The following is a 21,876-nucleotide window of genomic DNA, read 5'->3' on the forward strand; positions in this document are numbered from 1 at the left end:
CCTGTGTGCCTGATAACTGTACTTATCTCCCCCTGATATATGATTTTCTATAGGGATTTATGAGAATGGTTGAGACACACATTCTCTACACTTATATCATAAATCAAACATATAAGGAAGGTACGGTAATAGCAAGTAAAAACTTGTTGGCAATAAAAGAACTGAGTTATTAAGTGTTGAGAACAACAGAATTCTAGTTTTGTTGCTATTTTTCCTGTGTAGTTCTCATCAGCATTTACATATAAAATTTTACTCTCAAAGTGGAAGACCTAAGTGCCATTGTTAACCATTTCAACAGAAATTATGGTGTGTGCCTGTGCACGTGCACATCTCATCTCATCTGCATATGTGTTTGTGTGTCACTGCACCTCTGTTATGTTGTAAGGAATGCCACAGGAACCTGCTGGCGAGAGTGAACCACCGTTCTTCCAACAACCTCTTGGATGCTCACTGGGACCATCTCAGGGTAACAGCACCTTGCCACAATCTACTATTGTGCAAAGCAGTGGTCTTCACTTTTTCAAATTCTTTTACTTCCAGAAATTTTGCTAGAACAATTATTTTCTGCCCAGGATGTAGTAGTGCAACACTCCTATCCATAACAAGACTATTAAGCAGCATCTCATTTATCCCTTGTATGAATGTACCTGCTGGCACCAAGTCTGCACAGGGTGTAGTAGCAGCATTATATTCCTCCATTTACAGTTTCATTTTACATACATTCCTTAAAATATAACTGGAACATCATTTGGTCTTCAACTATTTCAGATTTCATTTTAGAATACCTTATTGTTGCTGAGTGCAGCTGTTGGCTGATATTTTGTTAAGTATGTGGTGACACAATAACGAAAATTGGATAATTATTTAATGTTTTAGTCGCATGGATTTTCAGAATAACTAGAATCATACCATAAATAAACTCCCTGAACATATTTTATAACCTTGTGATGTCTTTTTTTAAATAAATATTTGGATATGATAACAAAGGTGTGCATAGGTTTGCATATTTTCTCTCTCATGTCTGACCTCAACTTTCCTCCCTACATACCTGATTTCCAAAACACACACACACACACACACACACACGCACACACACACACACACATTTTGTTACTATGTAGAGCCTCTTAAAAATGGTGAGGGTGACATCGCCCATAACATAAAAGCAGCTCTGGATGGGTAACTAATATTGTCCAGTTAGTTGCGTCAGTGTTACATTACTAAAAACCTGAGAAATGTTCAATTCCATTTAATTTTTTATGTTGCTTTTTTCCACACTGCAGTACTGTAACTGGATGTAGCCTTAACACCAGTCCACATAATGGGAAAATTACCCTTTTATTACTTATAGTACAGACAGTCATCAGAAATCATATCTGAGTTCAGTATAGAAATTGCTTGGACACTATTACATAATCTGAGTCACAGTAAATATATTTTGTACTGATTATAATGTACATTTTCATATGTCGTTTTCTAGAATATTAGTTCAGAATTGTATTGTGGAACGTGAACCCAAAGTTCAAATACATAATTATTGCAAGATAAAGTGAACATTATTATTTATTTTTTTTAGACATTTATTTCTTACAGTATTGGCAACAAAGCTAAATGTCATGACTGTAATGTAACTATGTCATAAGTCAGACATTGATTGGACATCATGCACTACATGAAGTTGGTATGGATGATGAAATCTGCTCTGTAAATGAAGAACATTTCCAAACTAGGTGAGACAGGAATTTCTCTTCAGCAGCCTTAACAAGTCCTAACAGCGTTGTAAATATTCATAGAATGTTCTCTGAAGTCTGTATATTAGTATAGTTGCCCATAAATTCTCAGGAAATTCAGCTCTGTGCTATATTTTTCTTATGAGTATTGTAGTAATGGTTACTGATATAATCTGACGAGACCAGAAAAAATACTTCAAAGGTCTTCTTGAAGCAACACAAACAAAATTTCAGAATCTGAACTGCAACGAGGACTGTGAAAAAATGCATTAACCCGCAGACTGTTTTATCTTGTATGTATTGCCATTGTCATGTAATAAAATGATTTTCTGTTTGACACAATAATCATGAATAGAGTGATATGACAATGAGGTAATACTGTTAAACCTATATACAGTACACAGAGAGGTAGGAATGATCATCTCATCGATAGGTGAGATAAGAACAAGAGACACACTAACACTTAACAAATGCAAACAGCACTATCCTTTCAAGCTCCTAACATAATACCCTACTACTGTTTGGCAGAATTTATAATTTGGTTAATGTGCTCATAGCTTCTACAACACTATTAATCATTTTACCTCTGAGACTTATCCCAATTGTTTTCTTTCATTACTTTTTAAATTTATGAGAGTCTCATCACATCAACTAAAGCTACACTCAGCTACTTTTTTATTCCAGTGTTCTTTTGTTATTTATTTTTCACTGCGTAGCACAAACTTAATAAGAACTGTTCAGTGTTTGTTCTGACTGATAGTGATAATACAACCCATATTTGAGCTGCTGTTTAGTAACAGTATTAATTTTAAAAATAAACTCCATCACTGAGTAACATACTCGTGGAAGATCACTGCTTTTGCTTCTAAAGATCAGTTAAAGATAACAAATATTGCTGTTGATTCTTACATTTTGGCAATTTTATAGGAAAACAGAGGTGGTAGCATCCTTTCCAAGTTGTGCTTCCTTGCCATTTTTGTTGCATGATAGCTTTTTTAACCTGTGTTGTAGTGTATTATTATTTTCTATGTGTGTGGTTACTGCATCTTTAATGTGTGGAGAAATGTGTGAGTTGCACTGCTCTGTTTGCTTTGTGTGTGTTGTATTAATGTGCATTGTCTCTCTTTTGTTAATTATCTCAACACATAAACTGAGGACTGTCAAAAGAAATGACAAGTTAAATAAGAAAACTAGAAGATGACGGAATCTGAGCATTATGGAGTCAAAAGATACTATCAGGGACAGAAAGAGATGGAAAAAAGTAGGGGGGGGGGGGGGGGGGATGAAATTACGTTTCCCACGCCAATCTGTGTCATTTACACCTATTTTTTTTCCTTACAGTATGTTTCTGATGTTTGAAGTGAGAGTACATATAAGGAAGACTTGCAATAGTAAGAAAAGCTTTCTAGAAAAATAGTAATTTGTTAATATTGAATATAAATTTAAGTGAAGTATTTTCTGGAGGTATTTGTCTGGAGTATGGCTCTGTACAGAAGTGAAACTTGGATTAGCAAACAGTTCAGACAAGAAGAGAATAGAAGCTTTTGAAATGTGGCACTACAGAATAACCCTGAAGATAACATTGTTAAATCAGATGACTAATGAGGAGGTACTGGATAGAATTAGGAAGAAAAGAAATTTGTGGCACAGGATGACCAAAAGAGTGTAACGAAACAAGCTGGGATATTTTTACTTCCTCTCTTGTTTTGCCATCTGCCTCCTTAAATTCATTTTACTTTCATTTTTGCCTAACTACCAATAACATACGTGTGTATTCTTAAGTAATATAGCACCAGATCTAATTTTGGGCTTAGTTTTGTGTATGTAATCAATTTCCTAATTTATTTTGACTATTCGTAGTTAATATCTTTTGTTATAGAGTGAAATCAGTAATTTTTTGGTGGCTTATATTCTATTGTTGACCTATAAACAAATATAAATTCTATACTATTTATAAACATTTGAAAGAGAACTATGAGGATTCTTTATGTATTTATTTGGCTCTGTTCAGAAACGTGTTGGCAAAGTCAGCCCTTACTTAATTCCAAAATAATTACCAGATTTGTCAAGAGCTTTGTTTGTATAAATATATCTGTTAATTTCATTATTTAAACAAATAATTTGGCCTAACCTTTGTGGTAGAAGAAACTGTTAAAAAGAGAGAATTTTTCCATGTACTCAGTTAATTGATTGAGGTAGGTTTTATTGTAATTTCTGTATATTAAACATCGAAAAATGTATAGTTTCACTGCCTAGGATATATAATGGACAGATTTTTGGTCCCAAGACAGACCACGGCCGATTTTCAGATGGGAAGTTTGTATCGGTTATAGTAATGCATTAACTGAACAGTGGAATTAGTGCAAAATAAATAGGTCATGTGTTAAACCAATGACAGTGTCTGTTCAATTTATTTGAGAAATAGTGAATGTGTGATTAGGTATTTACTGCTCATAGACGTTCAACAGCAAATTATTGTAGCAGTTTGCTGATGTTTGCCTGCCAACTATTAATGAGGCTTATCAAAAGTTAACCAATAATGAACTGCCCATATAATGTGTAATATTGGGGGTTGTGAACTGGAAGTAAAGAACTGTGAAATGCAACTGTACAGCTGTCACCTATATCATTTACAGTAGTCAGTGTTGAACTTCCACACCCCAGTTTTCAGCCAGTATAACAATGCAGTACATCAACACCGAGGACTATCAACAAAGAAATAAAGCAGGTGAACATCGCAAGAGGCTGATAGTACATAATGCTCTGGGACATCAATATGATATTGAAGGGAAGTGTAGGGTGTAAAAATTGTAGAGGGACACCAAGGCTTGACTAGACTTGAATGCATACGAAAATACTGTCTTATAATAGATAAGTGTGGAAGCTGTTTCAAACCCGACTGAAGATGATGACAACATTTATTTTTCCTCATTAAAACACTCTTATTCAGTTTACAATGTTTAGGGCCTTTTTTTGTCTTTCTGTACCCATGATTGTTTATATTTCCTTAAGTTTTTCTTGTGCCTGATCTTCTCTTATTCCTTTTTCATTGTTTCTGACCATGTTTGTCTCAATAATTCTTCAGCTTCCAGTTTTTTCTTCATTCCTTCCCTTGTTTCTGAACTGATTGTGCTTATGCTTCTAATTTGTCATGTTCATGGAACGTCTTTTCTATTGCATCTGGATGGACGAAGCATTGTTGATAACTTCGGTGTGCTCCTTGGAAAATTTAATTTTTCTCAATCCTTCCTTTTGTTACCTTCTAATTTAGGTCTTCCCGCTTCTCCAAATCATTGCAGATGTCATTCCAAGGGACCTCTGTTAATTTCCTCTCCCATTCTTGTTTTACTGAACTTTCATCCCACCTCTAAATGACCTTGATGTAGATGTGACATTGAACTCTTTAAAATTTATTCCTTTTCTTTCTTGTAGACTTCAAGGAACTAATCTTCCAGAACCTCTTTTGTATGTGTGTGTGTGTGTGTGTGTGTGTGTGTGTGTGTGTGTGTGTGTGTGTTTTTATTACCACTTGGTAAATAGACCTGTTGCTTTATTTATCTGATTCATGTTCAAAGTATGTTGCAGATAGTTGAAATCCCTACACATGATAGTATTAAATGGACTATTGTAGCAGATGCAAATATAATAAGTTCCTAAAAGTTCAAGCTTTTGTAGTTTGAAACAGTCTTGTCTAGAGACAAGATATGAAATTGTAATGACATGGTAGGGAAGGTAGATGGATGCAATAAGGAGAATTTCTGGTAAGTTGTAATGAAATGTCAAACAACAAACATATATAATGACCAAAACTAACTTCAGTATTCAGAAGGTATAGAGTAATCTCTGTTAAAAAGATATTAAAACTCACACTAAGAACAACAACAGAAATTAATATTTTATTGAAGAACTTTGTGTATTATGAAGAAAAAGCTGTTACTGATTTTAATATTGGTTATTGAATGATTTGAATTTAGGACAGATTGTTTCATTGCCCTGTTTTCACAAAAACTGTCCTTGGTAAGGCTTTCATTCTCTTTGACTATGTATTTCCACCTGTAGGCAATACTGTAACTTTTTGAAGTTTCTCTATGAAGAAAACGATTCATTGACAAATAGCCAACATGGGTTCAGAAAATATTGTTCTCGTGAAACACAGCTATCTCTGTATTCTCACGAAGTAATGAGTGCTATCAACAGGGGGTATCAAATTGATTCCATATTTTTAGATTTCCAGAAGGCTTTCATGTCAGAAAACCCACAATTCGAATAATTGACAGAAAGTCATTGAGTAAAACAGATCTGGCATTCCCCAAGGAAGTGTTATAGGCCCTCTGTTGTTCCTGACCTACGTAAACATTCTAGGAGACTATCTGAGCTGCTCTCTTAGATTGTTTGCAGATGATGCAGCCATTTGCCATCATGTAAAGTCATGAGATGATCAAAACAAATAGCAAAATGATTCAGACAAGATATGTGTATGGTGCAAAAAGTGGCAATTGACACTAAATAATGAAAAGTGTGAACTCATCCACGCAAGCACTAAAAAAGTTCTGCTAAATTTCAGTTATATGGTAAATCGCACAAATCTAAAGGCTGTAAACTCAAGTAATATTAATGGGTTACAATTATAAATAACTTCAATTGGAACGATCACATAGATAATGTTGTGGGAATGCAAGCCAAAGATTATGATTTATTGGCAGAACACTTAGAAACTTTAGCAGGTCTACTAGAGAGACTGCTTTCACTACATTTGTCCAACTTCTTCTGGAGTATTGTAGTGTTGTGTGGGAGCCACATCAGATAAGACTGACAGAGGACACTGAAAAAGTTCAAAGAAGGGTAGCCATTTTGTATTATTGTGAAATAAGGGAGAGAGTATTACGGATATGATACAGAAATTGGGGTGATGGCAGCCATTAAAACGAAGGTGTTTTTTGCTGCAGTAAGACACTTTTCATGAAGTGTCAATCACAAACTTTCTCCTCAGAGTGTTAAATATTTTGTTAGTGCCTATCTACGTAGGAAGAAATGATCATCATAATAAAATAAGAGAAATCAGAGCTCATATGAAAAGATTTAAGTGTTCATTTTTCTTGCGCAATGTTAGAGAATGGAATGATAGGGCAATAGCTTAAGGGTGGTTCGATAAACCCTCTTCTGGGCATTTAATTGTGAACTGCAGAATAATCGTCTAGATGAAGATGCAGATGTATATTGTTAGTCTGAATGGTCACTAATGTCTAGTAATATTGCTCCTTAAGAAAGTACAATGAAGAGAGAGAGAATGCTTTTATGTAACCCTGAAATCAAGAGAATTTTGTGTAAATGTGTTATTGCTTTTGATAGCATTAACAGTGATGTATAGCATAGAAGTACATAATACTTCTAATTGTGTAAAAAGTGTAAAGTCCGTTTAGAATATTTTTAGATTTGTGAAGACAGTGCTTACTTTCAAGAGACAAAGCTCGCAGTACAACCGACAAAATCACATAAACATAGGTAATAGGATTCTTTGCATTTGGATCATAGGTTTCTTCTCCAAGGAGGGAAGAGAAATTGGCAGATTACAAATGTGAGCTGGACTAGGTCTCAAACTTGGGACCTTTTGTGCACAAGGTGCTCAGTCAACTGAGCTATCCAAGCACAACTCACAACCCACCCTCACAGATTTACTTCTGCCACTACAGATGTTCATTGACTTGTTGCAAGGAAGGTGGGAAATGGGATATTTGTGGAAGTAAAGCTGTGAGAGCAGGTCGTGAGTTGTACTTGGATGGTTGGGTTGGTAGAACACTTATCCACAAAAGGCAAATGTCGTGGGATGGAGACTTAATTTGGTACACAACTTTAATCTGGCAGGAAATTTCAAATTAGTGCAAGCTCAACCGCAGAATGAAATTTAATTTTGTTGGGGATAGTTGGACAGGAGGGAGTAGCTAACTCAAAACTGAAACTAAGAGGAACCCACATTGGGTGAAGAGGAAGCCTTGTCCAAGCTCCTTCCTCCCTGAAGTAGTAACCTATCATTCTGAAACCTAGAAGAGCTTTTATCTGTTTTTATATCTTTCAGTGTGCTGTACTCGGAACTATGTGTACTGAAGATATGAATGGGTGAGGCAATCTCTCTTTGTGCAAATTAAAGAAATGTAGACTAGTAACACAGACAGTTGAACCCATCAGAATATTGCTATTGATTCAGGTTAGGAAGGTAAGATGATGAATATCTTACTTGGTATCCATTGCTAGTTGAATAATATACATTTGGTACAAGGGAAATATCATTATAACTTGCAGACTGGATCTTGTTTATAAACCATGTGGTGACTATTCAACATATCTTAAATTATGTGTAGAAACAGATACTAGCTGTATCTCTCAAATTAGTCTATTTATTTTTGCCTATGTGATGTTGCATTGCTGTTGAGACAGAAAAGTTCCCAAAGAATGGAAAGGAAAAATAACTCTACAAAACAAGACATGAACATCAGATGTAAAAGTACCGTTGTATTTCAGTGTTTGATGAGCTGTAAGAGGCTATCATTAAATACACACTTTTATATTTCAAATATAGCTGCAGACGTAAGATTCTTACAACACTTTTTCCATATAGCTGAGAAGAATCTATTTTAAAGATGAAGAGAGGTATCATTACAGTGTACCCAGTTGGTAAAAACATAAACAAGCTGGGAAGTACATGCTTGTAGGTAATGTGCAAGTTCATTCCATGCTTTGCTCCATAGATAGTTATCTTGTGTAAACAAAAGATTTTAAGCAGGATAATATTTATTGTTCACTCTGGCATAGACAGTAGCCTGTGTAATATTGGGAAATAGCTTGTACAACACCTCTGTTAACATCATTACCTGTTAGGCAAGTGCATTATCTTTGCTCATACTGAGTATTTTTGCTGCATGTAATGCTGTACATTGTAAGAACAGCTTAGGTCCATAAGTGGAGTATACTTTAGGTACACAGTTTCATAAAGATTTTCTACGATGAACTTACATGTTACCGGTGAGTAAGCACTTTCCAACGTGCCTTACACTTTGTAAGTTATTTATTTCGTAGGGTGTTATTTTTTTTCATTTTATTTTGATAGCATAAAGTAACAGTTGCAGCTTTTGAAATGTGTAAATTTCTGCTCTGAACCACAAATAGCAGTTTATTTCAGGACTGAAATGGACTGATCTGAAGCAACTGTTATAGACTCCTGCACCAGATGTGCCATGTGCTTTTAAGTGTCCAATGGTAGAGTACCTTATCTATTGCTTTGTCAAAATGCTTTAATAGTATTTTCTATATGTTTGGTTTTGCAGAATCAGTATTATCATGTGATAATACTCAAAGAATTTACCCATGGTGGTCAGACCAAAAGGAAAAAAAAAAAAATCATAAAAATAGTTCCTACATAGTTGTAAAGTAGTATTGTGAAGAATATTTGTGCTGATCAGGAGTGATTTGAATTTTATCCTTTGTGATAACCATCATGGTATGAATCCATTGTGAAACCCTTCTCACACTTTTCTCACATGACATCCTGAAAGCCTTAGGTCAAGGCAGTGAGGTAGATGCAATATTTCTCAATTTCCAAAAAGCATTTGACTTAGTATCACATATACACTTACTATAAAAAGTACGATCATATGGGTATCAAACAAAATTTGTGACTGGATTTAGGATTTTGTAGCAGGGAGAATGCAGCATGTTATCTTGGATGGAGAGTCATTGACAGATATAGATGTAACTTTGGGTGTATGCCAGAAAAGTGTGTTGGTTTCCTTGCTGTTCATGTGGTATATTAATGATTTTGTGAACAATATTAATAGTAACTTCAGACGTCTCATGGATGATGCAGTTGTCTACAATGAAGTACAGTATGAATTGTTCCAGAATGAGATTCTCACTCTGCAGCGGAGTGTACGCTGATACGAAACTTCCTGGCAGATTAAAACTGTGTGCCCGACCGAGACTCGAACTCGGGACCTTTGCCTTTCGCGGGAAAGTGCTCTACCATCTGAGCTACCGAAGCACGACTCTCACCCGGTACTCACAGCTTTACTTCTGCCAGTATCTCATCTCCTACCTTCCAAACTTTACAGAAGCTCTTCTGCGAACCTTGCAGAACTAACACTCCTGCAAGAAAGGATACTGCGGAGACATGGCTTAGCCACAGCCGGGGAGATGTTTCCAGAATGAGATTCTCACTCTGCAGCGGAGTGTGCGCTAAGCCATGTCTCCACAGTATCCTTTCTTTCAGGAGTGCTAGTTCTGCAAGGTTCGCAGAAGAGCTTCTGTAAAGTTTGGAAGGTAGGGGACGAGATACTGGCAGAAGTAAAGCTGTGAGTACCGGGTGTGAGTCGTGCTTCGGTAGCTCAGATGGTAGAGTACTTGCCCGCGAAAGGCAAAGGTCCTGAGTTCCAGTCTCGGTCGGGCACACAGTTTTAATCTGTCAGGAAGTTTCAGTGTGAATTGTTGTTGTTGTTGTGGTCCTCAGTCCTGAGACTGGTTTGAGAGCAGCTCTCCATGCTACTCTATCCTGTGCAAGCTTCTTCATCTCCCAGTACCTACTGCAACCTACATCCTTCTGAATCTGCTTAGTGTATTCATCTCTTGGTCTCCCTCTATGATTTTTACCCTCCACGCTGCCCTCCAATACTAAATTGGTGATCCCTTGATGCCTCAGAACATGTCCTACCAACTGGTCCCTTCTTTTAGTCAAGTTGTGCCATGAATTTCTCTTCTCCCCAATCCTATTCAATACCTCCTCATTAGTTATATGATCTACCTATCTAATCTTCAGCATTCTTCTATAGCACCACATTTAGAAAGCTTCTATTCTCTTCTTGTCCAAACTAGTTATCGTCCATGTTTCACTTCCATACATGGCTGCACTCCATACAAATACTTTCAGAAACAACTTCCTCACACTCAAATCTATACTTGATGTTAACAAATTTCTCTTCTTCAGAAACGCTTTCCTTGCCATTGCCAGTCTACATTTTATATCCTCTCTACTTCGACCATCATCAGTTATTTTGCTCCCCAAATAGCAAAACTCCTTTACTACTTTAAGTGTCTCATATCCTAATCGGATTCCCTCAGCATCACCCGACTTAATTTGACTACATTCCATTATCCTCGTTTTGCTTTTGTTGATGTTCATCTTATATCCTCCTTTCAAGACATTGTCCATTCCGTTCAACTGCTCTTCTAAGTCCTTTGCTGTCTCTGACAGAATTACAATGTCATCGGCGAACCTCAAAGTTTTTATTTCTTCTCCATGGATTTTAATACCTACTCTGAATTTTTCTTTTGTTTCCTTTACTGCTTGCTCAATATACAGATTGAATAACATCGGGGAGAGGCTACAACCCTGTCTTACTCCCTTCCCAACCACTGCTTCCCTTTCATGTCCCTCGACTCTTATAACTGCCTTCTTGTTACTGTACAAATTGTAAATAGCCTTTTGCTCCCTGTATTTTACCCCTGCCACCTTCAGAATTTGAAAGAGAGTATTCCAGTCAACATTGTCAAAAGCTTTCTCTAAGTCTACAAATGCTAGAAACGTAGGTTTGCCTTTTTCTTGATCTTACAAATATTCAGTCAGGCCATGACAAAATTTTGAAGTGATGCAGAGATTGGCAGCTTGCTTTAGATATTCTCAAATGTAAAATTGTGCATGTCACAAAATGAAAAATGTAGCATCCTATCCATACAGTATCAGTGAGTCAAGGTTGGAATGTGTAAACTTATACAATTAACTGGGTGTAACAGTTAGTAGGGATATGAAATGGAATGACGATGTAGGCTCTGTTATCAGTAAGACAGGTAGCAAATTTCAGTTTATTGGTAAAATACTATAGCAATGCGGTCAGTATACAATGTAGATGGCTTACAAATCACTTGTGTGACCCATTCTGTAATATTGGTCAAGTGTTTGTGACCCATACTAAATAGGAATAGCTGAGCATATTCAACATATACAGAGAAGAGCAGCACAAATGCTGACAGATTTCTTTGACCCTTGGGAGAGTGTCATAGAGATGTTAAAAGAACTGAACTGTCGGACTCTTGAAGGTAGACAGACGCTATCCCGAGAAAGTCTATTAACAAAGTTTTAAGAACCAACTTCAAATGATGACAAGGAATATACTACAACCCCCTAAATATTGCTTCCACAGGGATCATGAGAACAAGATTAGATTAATTATAACAAGCATAGAGGCATTCAAACATTCTTTCCACGCTCCATACATGGATGAAATAGGAGAAAGTCCTAATAACTGGTACAATGGGATGTTCCCTCTGCAGTGCACTTTACAGTGGTTTGCAGAGTATAGATGTAGGTATAGGTGACCACTATGGTGTCTGTCGTTGTTAGAATTCTCTGTTACTCAGGCTGGTATCCGATGTTATATTTTCTGGGGTTATTTGACTCCATTGAAAATGTTTATGGTATTCATCATTAAGTTATAAGCTGAGACAGTGTTGCCAGTTAGTGAGCATCAGTTGTTGTGATTTACATGCTACACAGTAGAGTTGGGTCTATATCATCGCTTAGAGCTCCCAGATTTATAAGTAATTGTTCTGCATTTGACAACATTTTATAAATTTCAGAAGAAAAGTCAGATTCATTGCTTCCTTGCTTCCTCCCATCTCCTATTCCATTCTTTTTTTTTTTCATTTGTGTTAGAGGTTTCAGAAACTAGACTTTTCAGTCTAGACTAATGATTCGGTGCCAACTTCTTTCACTCTTGTCACTGTTGTTAATTTTTCTTGTACATAGAATGTTCTAGATATAGTTTTTAGTTACTTGTACTCCTAGAGTTTTAAATAATTTTTGTTATTGACTTTGGTAACCTTTGACATGGAGTGTTATGCAGACTGCTTCTCACTGAAGAAAACTGAGTGAATACTTAAAGTACCACAGAAATGTCAGCATTTGCTGTATTGGTTAACTCTAACCAGTTGAAGTTTATTCTATCGTGTGATTGTATTCCTTTCTCTTCATTTATCCTGTCTGCTACACTTAAATTGTACAGGGTGACCCACTTTTAGTGTTCTAATTTATTGTTTTACAGTATCAGAACAAACAAGGACACACATTCCACTCACAGACTTCTTTTATTTGTCACTTTATAGGTTCTCTTTAGGCTGCAAGTATGAAGTCCACTCAAGCTCAATTTGCCCCAGACCCACCACAGTACCTGTATCTGCATGATTACTCTGCAGTTCACATTTACGAGCTTGACAGAATGTTCTTGGATACATGTTCTGACTATTTCTTGACTGCTCCACCCTTAAAAAGCAAGTTGGAAAAATGATCGCTTAAATCTTTCTGTGCAAGTCTGATTTCTCTTATTTTATCACAGTAGTTATTTCTCTTGATGCAGGTGGGAGTCAACTAAACATCACATTTGGAGCAGAAAGTTGGTGATTGAAATATTATGAAAATATCTTGCTGCAATGAATAAGTCATAATGATTGCCACCCCAGCTCACATATCCATCACACTTGCTCCCCAGTTTTATGATAATGCAAAAACAAGCTGCCCTTTCTTGAACTTTTTTGATGTCTCTGCAGTCCTATCGGGTAAGGATACTGCACTGCACAACAGTACTTCAGAAGAGGATGGACATGTGTAGTGTAGACAGTCTCTTCAGTAGATTTGTTGCATCTTGTGCGAGTTTTCTGGCAAAAGTGGTTTGTCTTCCCTACAATATTTTTTGTTTGATGGTTAATGAAAGTTTTTCGTAGTTATATTTCCTAGGTATTTAGTTGAATTGAACACCATTAAATTTCTGCAATTTGTAATGTAACCAAAATTTAATGTTTTTTTTCTTTCTTTTTCCATACTCATGTGGAGAGCCTGACACTTTTTATTGTTTAGGATGAACTGCCACTTTTCACACCATACAGATATCTTGCCTAAAACAATTTGGTGTTCTTTTTTACTTTCTGTTGCGTTCACTATATGTTAAGTGAAATCTTTAAACAATGTAAGATGGTTGCTCAGATTGTCTCCTACATCGTTTATATGGATTGGGGATGGCTGCGGGCCTATATCACTTCCTTGGGGAACCCCTGATTTAATTTTTATTTCACTTGATGACTACCTGTCAGTTACTATGAACTGTGCCCTTTCTGAGAGGAAGTAATGAATCCAGTCGCACAACTGAGACAATACTCCATAGGCAGACAATTGCATTAGAAACCATGTGTGAGGAATGGCGTGAAAAGTCTATGTGAAATCAATTTGAAATGACCAATTGATAACACTTGTACTTCATGGAAATAAAAAGCCAGTTGCATATCAAAAGAACAATATTTTCTGAACCCATGCTTACTAAGTGTCAATAGACTGTTGTCTTCACAGTAATTCATAATGTTTGAACATTTTATTTGTTCCAAAATTCTACTGCAAATCAATGTCAGTGATATGTATCTGTAATTCAGCAGATTACTTCCATTTCCTTTCCTGTGTATTGGTATCATGTAATGTGATGTGAAGAATCATGTGATGCGATAGTATTCCCATTTTCAGATCATGATTCTGTATCATTAAATTACATAATTAGGTTCTGTGCTGATAGGAGTAACAGTGATAAGTCTGTCCCAAAAATGGTAATCACTAGATCGGTCACAAATGATAATATTGATGGGTTTTGTAAGTCCCTTACTAAGAGAGACTGGTTTGGCCAGTGGTCTGGTGACACAAATTATAGTCTATGTAAAGACCTGTCAGCAAAACTAATATTGGAAAGGTTTTTCAGAGCGTTTTTGACATAATTTAATGACTGCATTCCTATAAGAAATGCAAAATAATCGACAAAGGCTCCAAAGGCACGTGTATAAGCAACAAAACCCATGGCATACTGCACAGCTTAACAAATCTGAAAAACTAAATTACGTTGTTGCACAGTATACATAAAAATCTGAAGACCAATCATGTCAGATCAGCCTGTGTTCAATGTAGGAATAAGTACAAAAAAGCCATTGTGCAAACCAAAAGAGCACACAATTTCAGCAGTATTGAGAATTCCACGAAGAGATGCAAAGCTGCATGGAAACTAATAAATAGTGTTACTAAAGATGAAAGAAACAAAAAAATCAGTATATGCCCTCTGAAATTCAATGATTTCTTTATTAAATCAGTTAAAGAAGTAGGAAGTGCTATCACCAAACCTGTCATTAGCTCATCTGAGATTCTTTCAAAGAATGTCTGTAAACCACTAGTAAATACAGGTATGTTTACCTTCTATGAGGTCCCACCTAGTCTCGTCTTACAAATAGTTAAACATCTGAAATCATCTGAGAGTTTAAACATATGTGACGTTTCTTGTAACGTTCTAAAAAAAGTAATGGATTGTATTGTGTGTGCTTTAAAATGACTGCATAAATAAGTGTATATCTGAGGGATATTTTCCTGATGAGCTTAAAGTGTCTAGAGTAATCCCAATATATAAAAAAGGAGATACTGACTCACCTTCAAGTTACACACCAGTTTCCATATTTCCAGCTTTCTCTAAAGTGTTTGAATGTGTGATATACCAACAGTTATGCATGTACTTTGAAAATGCAGAAATAATTAGTGACTCACAGTATGGTTTTTGGAAAAACTTGTCAACTGTTGATGCTATAGACTCAGTAGACAAACACATACATCAAGTTAAACTTCCTGGCAGATTAAAACTGTGTGCTGGACCAAGACTCAAACTTGGGACCTTTGCTTTTCGCGGGCAAGTGCTCTACTGGCAGAAGTAAAGCTGTGAGGACAGAGCGTGAGTCGTGTTTGGGTAGCTCAGTTGGTAGAGCACTTGCCCGCGAAAGGCAAAGGTCCCGAGTCTCGGTCCGGCACACATTTTTAATCTGCCGGGAAGTTTCATATCGGCACACACTTCACTACAGAGTGAAAATCTCATTCTACATACATCAAGTGTTTGAGGATAAAGGATTTGCTCAAGTCACCTTTTGTGATCTAAGTAAGGCTTTTGACTGTGTAGAGCATAAAATACTCCTAGAAAAAATGGAGTACTACAGCATTGGAGGTAACCGCCTAAAACTATTAAAGTCATACCTACAGGATCGCAAGCAAGCTGTTTGTGTAGGTAAAGAAAAGTCCAGTTTTGAATTAGTTAAAATAGGTGTACCACAGGGACCTGTACTGGGGCCTTTTATGTTCCCAATAATAAGTAATGATCTGCCATCATTCACCGAGTCCATGACAGTACTATATGCAGATGATACAACTTTCCTTCATTGTAGTAATGATTTCAGTAGCCTCAAAGCTTGTATTGCAGAGACAGTGGCTCAAGCATTCTGTTGGTTTAAAGCAAATGGCTTCCTACTGAAGGTTTACTAAACACAGCAGATGGTTTTTAGTCTAAAAGACAAACCTCCATCAGATGATCCTAGTTGTGTTAAGTTCTTAGGGGTATATATAGATGGAAAAATTATCCGGGGGTCAATATGTACAATATATTAGCAGTAAATTGTTTAGATTGGTGTATTTGCTATGGTGGCTTAAGTACTGTGCACCTCAAAATTGTGTTAGAACGTCATATTTTGCATTTTTCCAAAGCATCCTAGCACATGGTATTATTTTATGGGGGAACTCAAGTTCTGTGCACGACAACCTAATACTACAAAAGAAAACCATTAGGATAATTACTGGTTCTCCATATAAAGTACACTGCAAACCATTGTTCTGTGAACAAAAAATCATGACTATAATAAACCTGTATATATACTATGTTTTACTCCACACAAAAAGTAAGTTACTGGAAGCAAAACATAGAAAAAATATACATTTCTACTAAACGAGAAGGAGCAGATGCATTTATACTCCTCACCTTAGACTGTCAAAGTCACTTAATAGCTATGAACTAATGGGGCACAAACTATTTAATAAGCTTCCACAATATGTGCAAGAACTATCTGAACATGCATTCAAACAAAAACTGTACAAATGGCTAGTTGCTCACCCATTCTATGACATAAATGATTATTTCAAATGTAATATAATTTTGCAGTATTAATGACATGCCTCTTGTTTTCTTTGAATTAACAGTTATATTGTATTACATGCCTGACGTTGTCTATTGCTGTAATGGTCAAATGACAATAAAATTATTATTATTATTATTATTATTATGACCTATGCAACTCTCCATTCTTTAGGTCAGATCTTTCATTGAGCAAGTGGTTGTATATGATTGCTAAAAATGGAGCTATTTCACCTGCACACTCCAAAAGTGGAACCCAATTTCTAAGTTTCATTTCCTTGTTGTGCACATTACATATTGCATGAAAATATTGTGAAACCACTTGGGCTTGTGTGTTTACATTCATATCTGCCTCTATTTGTTTGATTGTAAGTAGGAGGAGATCCTGCTATATCTACTGTAGTGTCAGGACTGTGTTTCTGTTTCCATAAAATAAGTTTTTTGCTAAATCCCTTGTTAAAATAATAAGAATTCTGATATTTCCACTTTCATGTTCCTGGGAAAACATTATGTTTAGGCAAAGCTAATATTTCATTTAATACATGCAAGAAATTAGGTTTCCACCCTCCAGGCTTGGTGTTATCCACTTCATGATCACTGTTGTTTACTATCTTAAAGTAGTAAGACAGGAAAAAGCACAGTTCTTATCCCCCAGAAATGTCTTCTTATATGCAGCTTCATTGATTTACAGATTTTCTACCATGACTATACAGAAATTAGCTACTTGCATTTGCCTGTTAATGAGATATTAATTATGGAATTTCAAACTTAATAAATAGTTAACATTTATTTATTGAAGTGAAAGATAACAGCTGCTCCACATAGCTCATACTTCAAGAATCATATCCCCTCTGATAGAACATAGAATCATTATTAAATGTGAATAGCTGAAACAGTGAGAATAGTTATGAAAGAAGAATGCTGGCATGATAGATTTGCTTAATTAGCACAAGAGAATTACAGTGTAAATACTAACCAAAAAGCAGAAGTGTTGAATCATTGACAGGCTCGCACAATAAAGACAGAAAACTTGTGAACTTGTTCAGAGTGAATCCTTTGTTGAGATATAGGGCACAGACGTGTGTGTGTGTGTGTGTGTGTGTGTGTGTGTGTGTGTGTGTGTGTTTTCTGTCTGAAAAAGGCTTAGGTTGAAAGCTCAATGTGTAACAGTCTTTTTGCTGTGGCTTTCTGCAACTCAGTGCGTCATCTTCATGATGAGTAGTGATCTGTTGTTTACATAATATATTTGAAATTCTAACTTTGACTTTCCACATGCCATGTGAGCTTGATGAAGTACTGAATTGATGTGTGGTATATTTATGATAGTATTTTCTTTTTCTTTTTAGTACAATATCCTTCTGTTTCACATTACAGATCAACAATTTTTGAATAAAACTTGAATTGAACACTGGCAATGTCAATTTTAGTATAAATGTCATTTACTTTTAAGTAACAAGCAGGCAGATAACTGTGTAGAATAAAAATTTTACAATATTTTATATGTTGCAGTTTGATAATATTGAAAAAGATAGCTAATACAGATATACCTTTCATGGTATGAAGTAAAAGAAGTGTGACTAAAGAGTGTGAAAAAACTCGTGAATGTTACTGTATTTACCTGTAAACACAATGTAATTAACATTGTTTCCCTTAAGTCATATGGCAGTACTTTTGTCCAAAATTTTCATGTACTTAGTTTGAATTTGTAGAATACTTTTCAACACAAAATATGAAGGATTAGAAAAATTAATGGAAAAATTCGATGATTACCAAAATCTGTTACATTTGATCATTACTTTGGTCACTGTGGTCAAAATAAAAATTCTAATTTTTGATTCAAAATAACACTACCCCTTATTGTTATCAGTGGCTTCGATCTGAAGTGTATGAGTATACTCGGTGAACTTCCTAAATTTTTGAAAACTAGGTTCATTTTCTTGCATGGAAACCAACTATTCAGTTGTTCCATGAGAAAGCCTACTTCTAATTTTTCTATGCATTCCTCCATGTGTCGATCAATTGCGCTCACTTGCAGCTGTTAATAGTGGTACGCTGAGAAATTTTCAGACAAGGAAATATGTTCAGCACCAGCCCACACCCTATCTTAGGAGAACGAACCGCTACAGTTCTAAATTCAGTGATATTAGCTAGCATGCATCCTCTTTTGCATCCTAACGATCAATGCAAAGAGCTGATAAACTGAAATGCATGGCTTTCATATTCAGCATTCAGACCATTGTCTTTATACCATGGATCTAATGGATGTGGTGTAGTGTGGATAGGCCTGCAGGTAGATCTTGATCTGTTTGTAATTGCAGATGTAATACACTGCTGGTATTCTGGAGATAGCATTGAGCTATTGCTTTTTGGAAGGTCCACCCTACAGCAATTTAGTAAAGTGATGATGCTCATCTGAGAACAAGGTGTTGTCTGCCTCAAATTGGCTGATGGCAGTAGACACTGTTTCCTTCTTTAACAAAGCACTTTTTAGTGTGTTATTGAAACATATTGAGAAGGAAACAATGGATTCTAGAACACTGTAAGTACGATTGAAAGTTGAGTGTGTGACTATTTTTTAATAATTTTCAATATGATTCTAAAAAACTAATAATTCACAAAAAGTAGTTGCTAGATGTTAATGGAACTCCTTTATTTTCATGCATTTTCTGAGCATAGACCATCATCAAATGACCACAATAAAGTATAATTATAATGCTGTAACAAAGACATCTTTAGAGTTTTAAGACCATGAAGCTACTGTATTCACATAAAGACATCTGCTAGTTGTCGTATGTCATATCGTTATTTCTTTCTTTATGTGACTATAGTAACTCAATGGTCTTAAAAGTCAAAAGATTTCTCTGTCACACCTTTGTAATTATATTGTATTGCAATCACCTGATGAAGAGGGTATTGCCGAAACACATTATGAAAATAAAGGGGTTACATTAACATCTAGCAATTACTTTGCAACCTGTCAGCTGTTTTAGAATCATATGAAAAAAAAGTAAAAAATTCCAGAATAGCCTCTTTGTTCTTTATGAGGCTCTCAAAACTTCTGAAAACTCCAACCTCACAAATTGGTGAGGGAAGTTTCAAAGTTACAGTTGAAGTCCCATATTTTTCTTTCTGCTTTGCTTCCAACAGAACAATATGTACACGACTGAATTGGAATGCTTGATTATTTTCTTGCAGAACTGGAATAGCTCCTGGAGGGCAGCTACAGTTATGATGTATTTGATGAGGAGGTTGATGCTATGACCAGCACATCCTACACATTGTATGCATGTACCTTTTCTTTCATTATTTTCCAAGTAGCCTGGATATCTCTTGCAATGTTGTTGTCACCATAATGAAACGGGTGAAAACTCTTAAAGAAAATTGTTTCTGATGTCGTGACAATAAAATTAATCACTTGGTGTCCAGACATCATCCATCCATCATAAATTAAATCTTATCTGTGACAAGAGATGAACATGTTGATATTCAGCACTGAGCAGTGTTGTATGTCTAGCATGATGTTAAGGTGGCTCGTAGCCAGTATAAATTAAAAGGAAAGCTTTCCTTCCGTATTGGGTCTCTAGAATTGATAACGAGGCTCCTGAAGCATAAACAGCTCTAGCGATGAATTTATCTAGGTTTCTTCCAGAAATTATTGTAGGAGTACCTAATGAAACTGTTTATGTGGTGTTCGAGAGACTACATTGTTCATCAAGTACGGTCGCAGATATAAAAGACATTGATGTTTCATTTGTTGTTTCAGAAGTAATCTCAACATTTTTCCTGATCTCTGTAAAGGTTCGTGAGTCAAATGTTTGATAAATTGTGGATAGTGTCTGTACTTCTGGAGGTAATCGCAACAACAAGTAGCCACTGCATTATGATATATGGTTCCACAGTACTTACGTATGGCTTCTGTCTTATTTTTAACGGTCCTTGTGTTGTACTGTTTCCACACTTCTGAACACGATGCATGATGAAGAACACTGGCTGCATACTGATGATGTTCTCTAGGTCAAGCAGTCCTTTATATGTCCTCAGTTTCTAGCTGGTTCAACACTTTGGGTTTTAAGAGAATCTAGTAAGACACTGATCACGCACACAAACAAAGCGATCAAAATGACGTTATGCCCGATAGGTATGCAGCACATATAACATACAGGTAATGCAAGTAGGAGCTTAACTACCCAACTCTGATAGGAAAATCACCATAGCCTACACTTACTTACGATAGTCTATAGTAACCTAAAGTAGTTCTAGAACTCTAGATGTGGGGATAGTAGGAGTCAGAGAATGCCAAATGTACTGAATGTGGTGAACATTCTAACAGTTAATACTTAAGATTTCTCAGTTTTACCATTGCCAAAGTACCTGTATGAACAAGTGCATAGTTCTGATGTAGGGTGATTTTTATTTTTTTAGTAATCCAAATCACTTCGCTTGAACTTTTTTGTGCATTTTGTTCATAAGATATGTGCAATGTTCACCAGTTAATTTTTACTTTCTGCCGGCTAATTACTATGAGCACTTTTTATATCATTCCTCAAACCAATAGTCATAATATTTCTAGGTGGTGAAATCAACTTTGCCTATTTTGGTGCAGAGTACCAGCTATCATCCACTGGCCCGGTCAGTAACAAAATCGCACAGGAAATCAATTGGATTATCTTTCAAAGCAATCTAAATTACTGAGAAATTCATTTCCACTTTTGCTTTAGGTCAGTATTCAACAATGTGTTACCCATCTTCCACGAATTATTCATGTCTCTCTTGATCCATCGTGGATATGGAACAGCAGCTGGTCAGATATTTACCAAAGAAAAATCTCCAAATGGCAGACTGTTTGGTGATTTTTCTTTGGTAAAAAAGGTATTGTTGTAGTGAATTCATCATGTGAATTGTGTTGTACTCTTTCTCTTGATTTGCATATTCCATAACTTACTTCGTACATCTTTAGTTGCTGATTGTTCGATAACCATTTATAATGGATCAGATCAAACATTTTGTGTTTTAAGCTAGTATGGCATTTTTTATTTTAGCTGTCCAACTGGTTATTGATATACGATGAATTTTTATTGGTGATACAGTCTTAAACAGGTAATTTTATGGTGGCACAGTATTCCAGTTTATCCATTTGA

General features: G+C 35.9%; 1 protein-coding gene across 2 annotated transcripts in view; it reads left to right on the forward strand.

The window, feature by feature from the left end:
- Positions 1-21,876, forward strand: part of LOC126473532 (protein FAM135A) — a 572,632-nt gene that overhangs the window by 426,549 nt on the left and 124,207 nt on the right. Inside the window, exon 8 of one of the 2 annotated variants that reach the window (XM_050100643.1) lies at positions 386-466. The exons of the other annotated variant lie outside the window; for it this stretch is intronic. Coding sequence (XP_049956600.1) covers positions 386-466 — 81 coding nt within the window. The remainder of the gene's footprint in view (positions 1-385; positions 467-21,876) is intronic. 2 annotated transcript variants of the gene reach the window in all.

Source organism: Schistocerca serialis, chromosome 4 (genome assembly GCF_023864345.2).
Source record: "Schistocerca serialis cubense isolate TAMUIC-IGC-003099 chromosome 4, iqSchSeri2.2, whole genome shotgun sequence".
In the NCBI taxonomy this organism is placed as follows: Eukaryota; Metazoa; Arthropoda; class Insecta; order Orthoptera; family Acrididae; genus Schistocerca; species Schistocerca serialis.